Source organism: Sitophilus oryzae, unplaced genomic scaffold, assembly GCF_002938485.1.
Source record: "Sitophilus oryzae breed Bouriz unplaced genomic scaffold, Soryzae_2.0 scaffold_1508_pilon_pilon, whole genome shotgun sequence".
In the NCBI taxonomy this organism is placed as follows: Eukaryota; Metazoa; Arthropoda; class Insecta; order Coleoptera; family Curculionidae; genus Sitophilus; species Sitophilus oryzae.
In genome coordinates, this window is record NW_022146179.1 from 1,664,093 (window position 1) to 1,678,540 (window position 14,448).

The following is a 14,448-nucleotide window of genomic DNA, read 5'->3' on the forward strand; positions in this document are numbered from 1 at the left end:
GCGCGTCCGAGGGCGCATCTTAAAAAAAATCGACGCAATATTTTTAGATATTGACCTCCCTACAATAATGACCACGAGTTGCCACTGGCATAAAGAAAAACTATACAAAGAGTGCCATTTAAAAATCAAAATTTTTAATAATTTCCGGTAAAACAGGAAGTGAACATACCAACATACTAACATACCAAATCTTGTTTTTTATCTGAAAAAATAAAAAATTTATAAGGGTGAGCCACTTTTGAGACGCACCAGGTATACATGTTACTTATAAAACCATGCTTGAATTGTTAGTACCTAAAAGGCAATTAGAGCTGGAATGAGTGAACGAAAAGCGACATTTCTTACCTCCAAGGCGATTCCTCACGAACGACTCCCTCAAAAATCCCTTCGTTCAAAACAAAATTCCACTAGTTCTTAAATTAAAAGGAAGGGGGTCGAATCAAAAAAGAAAACTATCGGTCATCGCCCTGGCAAATGCTGGAGCGGCACAAGTGATGTTAAGAAGCCCGGGTTAGCTATAATTATTAATTTATTATGATTTGATTAAAGCCTACTTTTTGCGAGGAGGTGCATCATTCAAATGTGCCTGCCTACTATAAGTTTGTATAGAGTACGTCACAAAACATTAAGAAAAATAAACACTGCTTTCTAAACAAAGTGTTTCAAAAGCATATTAATTTTGTTATTTTTTTTATTTGTAGATAACAAACCTTTTATTTTATTTTTCTATAAAAGTAAAATTATTTATCAATTTAAAGCATGTTCTCAGTACTAAAATATTATTCTATGACGCTGGTGTTAAAGGTAATGTACTTTTGAATCATGTAAAATCAGAAGAATATTTTTCTAATGACATCATTTCATTAAAAACATACATATAAATTCATAGTGTTGCTTTAAATCACTACTTACTATGCAACGTGACAACACAAAAATATGTTAATTTTGTTATTTACAAAGCTATTTGAAACACCTTGTATAGTGTGAAATGTTTATTTGGTAGAGTAATGTAAGTTTCCTTTTTATATTATATTAAGTATTAAATTTAAAATATTATGATATATAGTATTGGATATACAGGGTTAATCACCTCTTTACACAACACAAAATATTGTACACTACTAAAACTACAATTTAAAATTATTTTCAAAAGGTGAAGAGTATCCTAATTAAAGAAAAAAATATTTTTTTTTAAATCGAATACCTTGTATATTATTACATTTTTCGTTTCTAGGATTAAAATAAATTTAAATTTGATTAAGGTTTACCCCGCTTTAATATTACCGTTTTTGAAATATTTACGATTTTGTGAAATGTAGTAAAAAGTTTAATTCTTCATTTCTCTTGGCGTAGGGTGTCCGTTATTACCCAAGTTGATTTTTTTTCGCTGTCGCCCTCTAAAATTTAAGTTTTTGCTCTAAAAAAATTATCCACGTAAACAAGCTCTTAATTTTTAATTTAAACCGTGCCGGAATCATGATACTTTTCCCGTTAAATAACATGGGATTTCCTGACCTTTTGTATTTAATTTTTTATCTCCAGAGCAAATGAACCTACAGCTTCGACAAAGACATATTCTAATATAAAATTTTTCGCTCTTCAAAAAAGGTCTCTTTGTTTTTTTTCTATAAATTAAAAGTTATTCGCGGTCAAAATTATGCACATATTTTATAATCAAATTTTTCTATCAGTCACTGTAAATTCTAATTGCGCTTTTTGATTTTGACTAAAAAGGGATCTAGAACCATACTTTTTTCAATAAAACAATATTTCTTTACCAACTTTGATATGGAAAACTATTATTACTATAATTTAAGTATTCGTAAGTAAATTTACGAACACTGAAAGGCAATGAAACAAAAACCTTAAATTATAGTTTTGATCAATTGATAATGGATTGTGCAATATTAGTTTTCCATGTTAAAGTTGGTAAGGAAGTATTGTTTTATTGAAAAAAGTATGGCAACGCATTGTTTACGTTGGATAACTTTTTTAGAGCAAAGACTAAAATTTCAGAGGGCGGCAGCAAAAAAAAATCTTGGGAAATAACGGACACCCTACTATTTAAGTTTTTAAAACCAAATATTGTACTGAAGTTTTCCTATTTACTAAATTTGGTGTTTGAAATATTAAAAATAATACTAGCTTATACAGAGATAAATTTTATATTAAATAATTACTAGCTTTCAAAACAATAATTAGTTTAATTTAAATTGAATAACCCTGAATATTTTACGAGAATCAGATGCGCAATTTAATTGTCTATCAAATTGTATTATACCATTTTTTACCTATCTCTTCAAGTGTTTGTAGAAAATGCATTTTTTATAATTTAGACCTCATTTATCAATATACCATATGTACATATGGAATATTTTATACACACTGTATGAGGGAGTATTATTTTTATTATTGCAACACAAAATCTAGTAAATTGAAAAACTTCAGTACACAGTATTTGGTTTCAAAAACTTAAATACGCTTAGAGTACCCAGTGAGCAAAGTTTTGTCACATTTAGGGTATAGTTACATATGTACGTTTTATTGCTTCAAAACAGGCAAAAGATGGACCTGGTAACGTAACAACAACGTCACCTAAAACACATTTCCCTGAAAGGAATAAAATGCTCACTGGGTAAGAAGCATTAAAATTGTTTCAGTATTTTCACAAAATCGCAAATCTTTCAAAAACAGTAATATTAAAGTGCGGTAAATGAAAAACTTGAATAAATTTGCCTTTATTTTAATCGCAGAAACTAAAAATGTAATAATATACACGATGTTCCATTTAAAAAAATACAATCTTGATATTTTTTATTCATTTGAGACACTCTGAACCTTTTGAAAATAATTTTAAATTGGCTCATAATCACTCACAATTTCTAAAAATCTAATCGTCTGGTAATATTCCGTATCGAATTAGATAAACAACCCTGTATAGTATATAAAATAAATTTGATAGACTTGTTATATACAGTAAAAAGTAGGCTACATGGATCGAATTAAACAAACGGAGACAGATGTATCACGTGAATCAAGTCAGCTCAAGCGTTTGCGGGGGGCGCGCAGTGTCCAAATACTTTTAGAAAATATTTATTGAGTGATTAGGCTGTACAATCGTCATTATCAAATTATATCATACGTAGATTACATACAGTCATATTTTACATTTCTAATACATATACATATCAACATATAATACATAAATTTTATGTGTTGGCTTTAGCGAACGACACAAGCTACTAATATAACGTAAAATAGTTCATTAAAGGCACTCTCAACGGCAGATTTCTTAAATAGTTTTAATGTAAATAGGGCTGAAAAACGGTAGAATATAAGATTATTTCTTAATCGCCAAACTTAGTTTTCATAATATCGGATTTTAGGATGGTCGTTTTCTTGTTTTTAGTAATTCTGACCGTTTTTACGAAGCCCTTTACAATTCGATGTTGTTTAGCGCCTGTAATAGGTCGACTTACCGGGCCTGTATCTGTCTAAGGATCCGTAGTTGTGTGGGAAGATGGGCCTGGGCGAGTATCCGTACGTGTCGCGGTGGAGGGGATCGTAACGGTATCCGGGAACGTGGATGCGCTCGGCGGCGTGGCTGGGCTCGTCGTAGATAGACTTGCCGAAGGGCCAGCCGCTGGACAGTTCGGGCAGGTCGCTGATTGGTCGGAAGATGCCTCTGGGTCTGGCGGATACGGGGTCGGAGGCTCTCAGGTCATCGGATCCTGCAATGAAAATAAGATAAATAATTTAGAATACCCTGTTTTTTTTTCAGGTAAGATTTCGACAGACGATAACAAAAAAAGCAGATGGCATCCATAACAATCCATTTATTTCACTATAATAAGTTCTTAATATTATTTAAGTTACCTATGGATGAGTTTATATGTATATAAATCCGTCATGGCATCATCTCTTATTGTTTTTAACCAGTTTTATTAGTATATTTTAAAAATGACAGATCATATTTTAATGTTATTGGTTTGACGGGACGATGAACGACAAACGGACGCTGATGCGTATGAACTCGACTTAAGATTTTTGAGTTTTGAATTGTCAAACTCTTGCCAACAATGATAAATATTTTGCATTTTGCATTTTCGACTGTGTTATTACGTGTGTTTCGTGTTTTTTAAAATTAAGTGGATGAAAACTCGATGAAAATTAAGTGCTGACTCAGACCATAGTTAATATATAATATATATTCGGTGCCCAGAGACCGCTAGAGTTTATGGCCAGAGAGTTGTATTAGCGACAAATAAAGTTTGTATACCATCTCGTATATGATACCAAAAACTGTAAAATAGAAGTAGACGATGAGTAAATTATAAATTTTAGTACTGCAGAGATATCATGTCAAAAGGTACTGGTTTACAAAAATTAAAGTTAATTAACCAACTTTTCAGGTATAAAATTCTTTTAACCAACTTTTAAGGTATAAAGTGTTATTAATAATAAAATATTTTATTTTATATATGTTGTGTTTTATTTATTCCTTTGCAATATATATATATATTTTTATTTTTATATTACAAGTTGTATTTATAAATGTAACAATAAATGCAAGAAGCCGCTTGAGCTTGAAACACGACTTTAAAGCAGGAAATCGTTTTTATATCTTTTTTTGGTATGTGGTGTTTTTTTTTAAATGCACCTTTGCTTGTTTTGTAATAACACATTCTGTAATTGTTTTTAATAAAATAAATCGATTAGATTTTTTCAATTTTATACAGTTTTAGCCGACCATACCAACAGCTATGGTAGGCTATTAAGATAGAAAGAAAAGTTTTTTTAATTTCACTCAAAATGAGTTATTTGGGTCATAAATGGCACAAATACAAAATATTTTCATTGTGTCTGTCCGTCTGTCCGTCTGTCCGTCTGTCCGTCTTTAACACGATAACTCAAAAAGCTCTAAACCGATTTTAACCAAGGTTGGTAGGGGGGTATGGGAGGGGGTTAAAAATTTTTAAAAATCGTAACTCCAAAATTACAGTAGCTAGCGAAACGCGGTTTTCAATTTAAGATTAGGAATAATATTTGAAACAAAATTTGTAATAACATCAAAATCAGTCAAAGTCGCAGTTTTTGAGGTAAAAAAAATTGCTTTTTATTAACATATTTTAGTATGGGCGGCTATACGTGCCTGCCTTGTCATCATCACTTGTCATTGAAATTTTAAATAGTATATTAATTTTCTGCTATGCGCTCCAATTGTACCAACTTATTTCTTTGTAAACTAAAATAAACTACTTTGAAAATAAAGATTACAAGGAAATTAATTACAAAAGTTCAAATTGCAGTATCAATATTTTGGGACATTAAAGTGATTAGAAATCACTCAATTATAATTTTGTAATATTCGCATAAAAATATTTTAACAAAAATTATATAGTTTCAATAATTTTCATTTAATGTATTTTCTGCCTTTTTATTTGAAATTACCAAAATCATATTATTATTAAGTTCGCTTGATTTCAAAAGCTATTTTAAATTTTATTTTCCACAATTTATTTGTTTATGATTATTCAATACTCTTTATAGTTCAACCCTAATGTATCTTATTTATTTAACTACAAAAATTTATAAGTTGGAGTTGTTAGTAATTTAGTTTATAGTATTTAAGTTTAATTTCATTTATTCATTATGAGGGGGGGGGGATCGATAACTTTAATAAAAGTTTAGCGTTAATATAAAAAATATAAGTTATGTGGTTTTCTATTAACTTATATTTTAATTTTATGTTTGGTTATGGGATAGTACAGTTTATAAAATTTAAATATAGACCATTAATAAAATACGTGTTTATGTACCAAACTATAACGTGTTTTTCTACAACAATGACGTAAATTTCAAAGGTTAAACAAACGTAAATATTTTTATATTCTACATTCTTGGCATTCAAGATTTTTATACCGACAATTAAATTGTATAAACAACCTTTATGAGCTACAACATTAAATAGAACTACATTTTATTTTAATTTTAGCACATAAAGTAAAATAAATTATATTTATTTCATTCCTAAACTTGGTTTATTATTTTAGTATTTTTTTATTACAGTAAAGTTTTATTGTTTTTTTGATAAAGGTAATTTAACCCAGCAAAATTTATTAAACCAGTGATTGTTTAAATTTTAAAAAGTATAAATAATAAAAAGTCTCATCTATGATGGATATTCAAACGTCTTCAATATCGAAAGGTATAGTTTTTAAATTGTTTTATTACACTCTCGTGAATATTTTTCATATTAAAAGTGTTATCAAAAATATTGTGATATAATTATTACTAAGTTAAAGTCAAAATGTATTTTTAATAAACTATTATGGATATTCAAACGTCTTCAACATCGAAAGGTAAAGTTTTTAAATTGTTTTATTACACTCCCGTGAATATTTTTCATATTAAAAGTGTTATCAAAAATATTGTGATATAATTATTACTAAGTTAAAGTCAAAATGTATTTTTAATAAACTATTATGGATATTCAAACGTCTTCAACATCGAAAGGTAAAGTTTTTAAATTGTTTTATTACACTCCCGTGAATATTTTTCATATTAAAAGTGTTATCAAAAATATTGTGATATAATTATTACTAGCTTGAAGTCAAAATGTATTTTTAATAAACTGTAAAATTTATCTATTTTTATGTCTTATTAAAGTTACTCTGACATATACTTATGTATCAGAGTAACTTTAAAACTAAATCCTTTGAATTCAAATATAAATATAAAAAACTTTTAGAGCAAAAAAGGCAAAGGCGCGCTGGGTTAAACATAGTTTTGACTAAGGACACGGAGGGCGCAAAATTGGCCTAAAATTTTACTATTCTATTAAGTTTCATATCTATTTTAAAATATGGTTATTTTGTTTAATCTATGTCTCAAAGCAAGTCTCAAAGCTATTTCAAATTCTACTAATAATTGTCGAGGTATAATACATGGTCCGGCAATATTTATACACCTACGCCATCTGCAGTTTAAACGTTGAACAGGCGCATTACAGGAACCTGTCACTTACCTTTGAGAGATCTTACAAAGGATTGCCAGAATTTGGCCTTTTTCGATGGGGTCTCGTTGAGACTGATCATTTCCAAGTGATTCTTAAACATGATGTCGTTTTGTGTTTAATTTGCTCGGCTACTTATCTACTGGCTTTATGTCGTTCGTCTGAAATAGAAAAAAATAAATAAATAAATCGAAACTTTACATTTCAAAAATTGTGTTTTTTTCTATAGTATATAACCTTTTTGTTGTGAATATAAGTGAGTATACATGTGTCCAGGAGAATGTTATAGTTAAGTTTTCAGCTTAAAATCGCGAAATATACACCGATTAAGACGATGGCGAGTGAATAGATGAAAAAAGTCCAAATTTCGTTCGATCCCATATCGAATCGTTTTGTTGGATGACCAGCGCGGACTATTTTGGTCCGAATGAGCGATAGATAGGCAGTCATTGGCGGGCGGGCCATGCGCGAATTTTTATTTGCTATTTTTAAAATCGCCGATATCATTGACGTAGACGCCGCGTATGACTGTTCTTAACGAATTACATTTCCGATAAACATTTTTCTTTGTGTGGGATCCATCCGTTCTTGATCAATCAAACTGGTTTAAGGATGACGTCAAAACTAAAGAGGATAAAAGAAAGAGTTATTGAAAGAGTTTGACACGAAAAATAAACAACAGAAATCTACCGAAATTAATATTATGACATTATTGAAGTGAAAGTTCTTTACGCGCGTTGGGAGTAAAAATTCATGCTATTGACACAAGAGCTAGCGTCATAATACAATAAACAAAGATAAGATCTTCGGCGGTCGCAAATCGGTTTTCCGTGCGCATGACGTCACCTGAGTAGTAATTTTCTGTTAAGCTCCGCCCACTACATGCGCATTATCTTATCCTCTGTTAATAGTATCATGAACTAGCGTCAGGAAAAATGGTAAAGGCAGTGTTGCCACAGCTACCCGTTTCGAGGTAGATCTACCCCTTTGTAAGACAATTTAACTCGCTCTGAGTAACAATCTGTGCCATATACGCGGCTAAGAAAATCAGTGTAATAAACTTGACTGTACCTGTATACCAATATCCTCTAGTTGTGTGATAGGAAACAAATTTTCATGCATATTTTCATCGATAGGTTTGTAGCTTCTGAATAACGGTCTAGGAAAAGCATCTAGCTTAGTTACCAGCTTAGAATTAGAATTATTAGGGTCAGTAACTCGCATTTTCATTGCAGGATACTGTCATATTTATTTCACACCAATAGTCAACGAGAATATTCGTATAGTTTAACAAAATTACTGTAAACCACTATAAATACGAATTGTTGGTTAGGTTCAAAATTTTTTCTTTTCTTAAATTTAAGCGTTAACATTATTAGGCATTTATAAAAGTGTGTATTTTGAGTGGTATTCCACAACATTTTCAGACTATTGAGGAAACCGAAAATGTACAGATTACAGAAAAAAATTGAAAATAATATTTATATTAAAAAAGTATTATAAGTCACTTTTTCAAACATGTCCTTCAAATCCTTTAATTTAATAGCTGTTAGTAAGAAGTTTTACTTCAAATATGCGTACACAGTGTACACACTGTTTTTAAAACGAATGATTATTATTTAGAGTATATGATAAACAGTCCACTCAACCTTTTTTGCGTTTTCTTACTCAATTTGATAATTTTTTTTCTGATATTATAAACTCATTGGCAAAAGTCTTGCAGCCCCTTACTATTTTAATAAAAAATTACATTTCAAACTAATTTTTCGTGGAAATCAATAGATGCTAAAGTTATGTTAAAAAATAACACAAAAAAGGAAAAACTTTCACCAAGTTTAGTAATATATTTTGCCAAAATACAAAAAAAAATGCAAATTCCATAAAGAAAAATGTTTGACAAAAAAGAGAAAATATGTAAATAAATAATAAATTCTGACAAAATTAAGGTTACTAATATAAAGTATTGTCTCCTCGATTTGTTATGAGTGCATCAAGTCATCGGGGCCTCCACACTATAAGGTTGTTTATGGTTTCTTGGGGTAAGTTCTGCCATTCTTCTTGAGCGGCAATGATCAACTCCTGGCGATTTCTTGGTGGGTTATTTCTGCGAAATACAGCTCTGGTGATGTAGTCCCAGACATGTTCAATAGGATTGATGTCACGGGAGAGTGGAGGCCAGTCCAGACGAGTTATTTCCCCTTCATTTAATGCTTCCTGGACCATCCTAGGTCTGTGAGGACGAGCGTTATCATGCATGAGAATAAAATTATTGCCGATTTCTTCTCGCAGTGGAAAAATTATTGGTCTAATTACAGTTTCCTCATACAAATGGACGTTTATCACCTCAAGTATATGAATGAGCTCTGTTCGTCTATTGTACATGATGCCACCCCAGAACATCTCAGTTCCTCCTAATAAGGAGCAACAGCAAGGGTTGTATTCAAGCAATGCTGCCTCCCTCCATACTCGCTGGCGATATAGTCATCACTGATCAAACCAATCCTGGTTTCGTCAATGAAAATTACGTTTCTCCACTGAGGTAATAACCAATTCTGGTGTTCTCTAGCCCACTGTAGCCTCCTTTGCCCATGGTGTAAAGTTAATAGAGGGACTCGCAGTGGACGTCTACGCCGCAATCCAGCATTAGAAAGTCGCCAGGGAATGGTTCGGCTTGATATCACTCGGTGGTAAGTTCGTTGAAACTGAGATCGTAGCTCTCGAATTGGAACTGACCGATTTCTTCTGGTAAATTGAGCCAAGTAGCGATCCTGTCGTTCAGTACGTTTCACCCTTGTACGGCCCAACCCAGCACGAGATCTTACATTTCCGGTGTCCATATACCGTTGTATAATTCGGCTTACAGTACTTCACACGAAATTTAAACGATCAGCAATTTCATGCCTGCTGAGACCTTCTTCATACAAAGCGATAATTCGGGCCCTATCGAAGGCAGAAATTTCGTGCCCTGGCATTTTTGTCGCCTTTCACAACACTTACTACAAGATTGAACTCGAACTGAGAAACAAAATTTGACCGCAAATAGCAAAACCATATACATTCCATCAATAAGTTTTCTTTCATTGCTTTTATGACCTATTTTTTGTAGACAGATATTAAGGTATTTGTACACATAGCTACAAGAATACGCTATGCAAAGAAATAAATTTATCTGGGGGGTGCAAGACTTTTGCCGATTAGTGTATGTACTTGTATTTATTTATTTGTGCTATTTTATATACATTGATACTAGTTTTGTATCTTTTGTTAATATTTTAATATTTTAATAGTTTTTTTTTATAATTAATTAGTATGATACCAGCTTAATAAACAGCATACACCATAGGTGTAGTCAAAACATTTATCAAAAATATAAATATCTCTTCAAACAGTTAAGCTAAGAAAAATATGTATTTGGAGACACTGTAACAATTTGGTCTCGGGTGTTATTGATCCTTGTATCTCTTAGCTTAATAAGCAGCGTACACCATAGGTGTAGTCAAAACATTTATCAAAAATATAAATATCTCTTCAAACAGTTAAGCTAAGAAAAATATGTGTTTGGAGACACTGTAACAATTTGGTCTCGGGTGTTATTGATCCTTGTATTCTTTAGTCACTGCTTTGACAATATATAATTTTGGTTAAAACCTTGTAATGTATTAAATCGCTGCTGAATATTTGACCTAACTGCTACTGCATAGCTGAAATTCAATAGACCTTGAGAAAATTCACTGTCCAAATTAAATTCAGTTAAATAGGTCGTCTGCGAGCAATCTGATTGCATTAATCCTCAAACGCATCATTCACTTTCACGTATCGCACTGTTCGATCTTAATTTAGAAATTTTGAATAACCGAGCTGAAATATTTCGGTGTTTACTCAGCTAAATTCTGACAGGTTGAAGTGCGGTTCATGAGGTTTTTGCCAAAATAGAATTTCAATTGCATACCATTTACATGCGTCTGTTTATTTAGAGTTAAGCCACGATTAAATTTTTCTGTGTCACAAACCTTAAAAATAACAAATTACTCTGCGTCATGGTTTTGAATTCAAAACTTTCGATATTTTTTAAGTCATTGTGTTGTGATGTAAAAAATATACAATGCCTTGCCCATCCTATTCTCTAATATTTGTTTTCTTCTTATTTTATCGTTATTAGAATTGTTCTCTTAGAAAAGTAAGTTAACATGACACTAATAAAGTATAAATATTCAAACTAACACTGTAAATTAGAACCTAACAACACTTAGATATTGATAATAAACACAAGCAAACTTATATGTGCATGAACATTTTGTGTTTATGGCTAACACTCAGTCCTTACCAAAGATTTTTATTGAAAAATAATCCATATAAAGCAATAAAAAAACCAGTAGAAATAAGATTTAAGTTTTTAATGGTCAAAAACCAAAAACAAAAAGAAAATTAATTATTTCAATAATCCGTGTTGCCACCTCTAGCCCTTGTTCTAGCTTCTATCTGGGCTGGCATGCTTTTTATTAAATTATCAATGTTATCTTGGGGTATGTTTTCCCATTCTGCTATTGTTGCACCAATAAGCTGGACGAGATTTCTTGAATTGTTTCTGCAAGCTTTCTTTTGAGCTGGGCCCACAAGTGTTTGATAGGGTTTAGATCTGGTGAACATGCAGGCTAGTCCAAAACTATGACACCTTCCGTTTCAAGACATTCTCTACTCACTCTGCAGGTACGGGTATGTGCATTATCGTGCATAAAGTTAAAGTTATCCCCAATTTCCACTCTCCAAAGCCCAACAATTGGTTTTAGCACTAAATTAACATACCTCCGAACCGTTAAAGTTTGTTAAAGTGATAACAATAGAGTTTTTGCTCCCAGCATAATACCTCCCCAGAACATTCCTGTTCCTCCTTTATATCTTAGTACAGATTGGGCAGCCTGGAGTCTCGCTCGTCTTCCTAACCCGAATTTGATGGTCATCGGATCTTAGGCCAATTCAGGTCTCATCCGAAAAAAGAACAATTTAGCCGGTCAATTTTATTTAGCCAAGATAACTGTAGGAGCCGTAACTCTCTCCTACTGTACAACCCTCGAACACGAATCCTTTTACTTAGAGTTTCAACTGAAACGTTCACACCTGTAGCTGCCAGAAGTTGTCTTTGTAGCTCTGGATGAGAAACATTAGGATTTCTTCTAGCAATTTGACACACAAAGGGTCTAGTTGTTCATCAGCTGTGATTCTTTGACGACTTTGTCTGAGCCTGTTCTTCAGAGTTCCTATTCCAAGTACCTTGCATATGTTTTCGATACAACATCCTGGATAATTTTGCCTATCTCTGCTACGCCTCTTTGGGGTATTCCTTGTTCATTGAGAGCAATTATTCTTCCCCTCTGTAGATCTGTTAATTCAACATAAGGCATTGTTTTTTGGATCGAATGAAAATTACCGGACAATTGTGATTTTACTATCCTTTTACTACTGAACACAAAATTCCCAAGAAAATAAATCGCAGCAATAATCTTTGTTATCATGTTTATTTACAACAAAAAACCTTATCTTAAAGTTTTGTATACCAATTTTTTTCCTTGCAAAAACGTTAGTCAGAGATAAAGAGTGATTGCATCATTTACACCATTTTGAAGTCCCAACCACAGCTTTCTCATTACCAGCTGGTCATCTTTGCTTATGTATATATCTGTATATATCTCCGATGTTGTATCGTTTTTTAAGAGAAGCTTCTATGAAGCACGTAATATCTAGTTAGATTGTATAGCACTTTCAAACTTTTTCAGACTTAAAAATTTGGAATATAAGGCTACTCGCTAATGTAAAGTTATTAACGGAAAGCCTAAATATATACTGTTTATTTACATAAAAACAACTAAAGTTTATGAAGTATTACCGTTAGTGGAGTTGAGGAACATTACAATAACTGTTAAAATGCATTTCGGCAGCTTTGAAAAGCGGTTAACTATGAGGATTATAAATAACTTCAAACATGTTTAGTTTATTTTTAGACAAATTATATACAGGTGGTTTATCAAGGTGAACTTCCATCTAGGCCACTATCTCGAAATGTTAAATCTAGTTTTTTTATTCCATCTACTATGCTTAACCTTCAAATTAGTTTAACTATAAATATGTTGAAATAAAAAAAATCTTAAATAATGGCTATACATTTGCTGCGATTGAAAAAAAGTAAAGAATCTGATTCATATTACCGCTAACTGAAAGAGAAATCTATAGAATTCAATAAACCATTTGATAGAGTAAAATTTACGATGTTATTTATTGATTAAACCAAAAACACGTCAACAAGTACCACACAAACTTAGTAAAACAGCTCAATATAAATAATATAACAAGTATACGAACAGAATGTGGCTTAACAAGAAAACTCAAAGTTTTAACTGGCATCAGACGGTGAGATGCCTATGTCTCTTTAACATAATAATGGACCAAATAATTGAAAGTGTAAACAATTAATGCATTACCTGAGAATACTTTGCTACGCAAATCATGTTATTGCCTGATTGATGAAAATGAAGACGATTGTACATCCTCTTCTATAAATTTAACATAGCGGCACAGAGAATCCATGGTAATATCCAAAGATCCAATATACGGTGCAAATTAGTAGTGCAGAGCGCATTATAAACCAGGTAATGAGTTTCAATTATTTAGGGATAGCAACATCGAGCAGCAGAAGTAAAACGACTGAAGTAGACAATCAGATTAAAAAAGCCTCAAGAATATCAGGGTATTTACGTGATATAATATGGAAAAATAAATACATGAGTACAGAGAGTAAGACACGAATTTATAAGACCTGTATAAGACTCATACTGACTTGACGCTGCTGAAACCAGAGCAGAAACATCAGAAACAAAAAGGAAAATGAGAAAAACGGAGATGAAAATATTATGAACAATAAAAAGGATTGCATTGCTCGACAGAATACGAAACACTGGCACGCTGAGAGAGTTGGGAGTATAGTAGGTTGTCATATGGGCAAGGCGTCGCTGTTGGAGAGACCACGTAGACAGGAGGGGTCCAGATCGAATTGCCAAGTGGGCCAAAACACAAAAACCAGAGACTAGACTAGACGCCCAATTAGTAGGCCCCCAAAGCGTTGGTATGACAGTTAAACATCAACATCATAAGAAGGCAATTATTGACAGAATTTACAGGACCTCGTCCTATTACATGAAGAAGATTCTGATGTATAAGCTATGCTATTATCTAATAATATTGTAAAGTTTCATTATTGCAGTTTCATAATTCAGTAGTTTTGGCGTGAAAGAGTAACAAATATTCATGCATACAAACTTTTGCGAAAAGTTGACACTAAATCAAAAGTCAATATCCTACATAAATCTACACGTTCAAAACATAGCTATACCTAATTGTGAATTAACAGATTTTCATGTGAATGATAGGCATGTGTGGAAATC

General features: G+C 31.9%; 1 protein-coding gene across 1 annotated transcript in view; it reads right to left on the bottom strand.

Annotated features, from left to right (window-relative positions):
- The window catches only part of LOC115878378, a 42,070-nt gene that overhangs the window by 19,042 nt on the left and 8,580 nt on the right, over positions 1-14,448 (bottom strand). The window contains 2 exon segments of the mRNA XM_030894855.1: positions 3,480-3,731; positions 7,028-7,176. Of these exon segments, the coding sequence (XP_030750715.1) occupies positions 3,480-3,731; positions 7,028-7,118 (343 nt within the window). The 5' untranslated portion in view covers positions 7,119-7,176.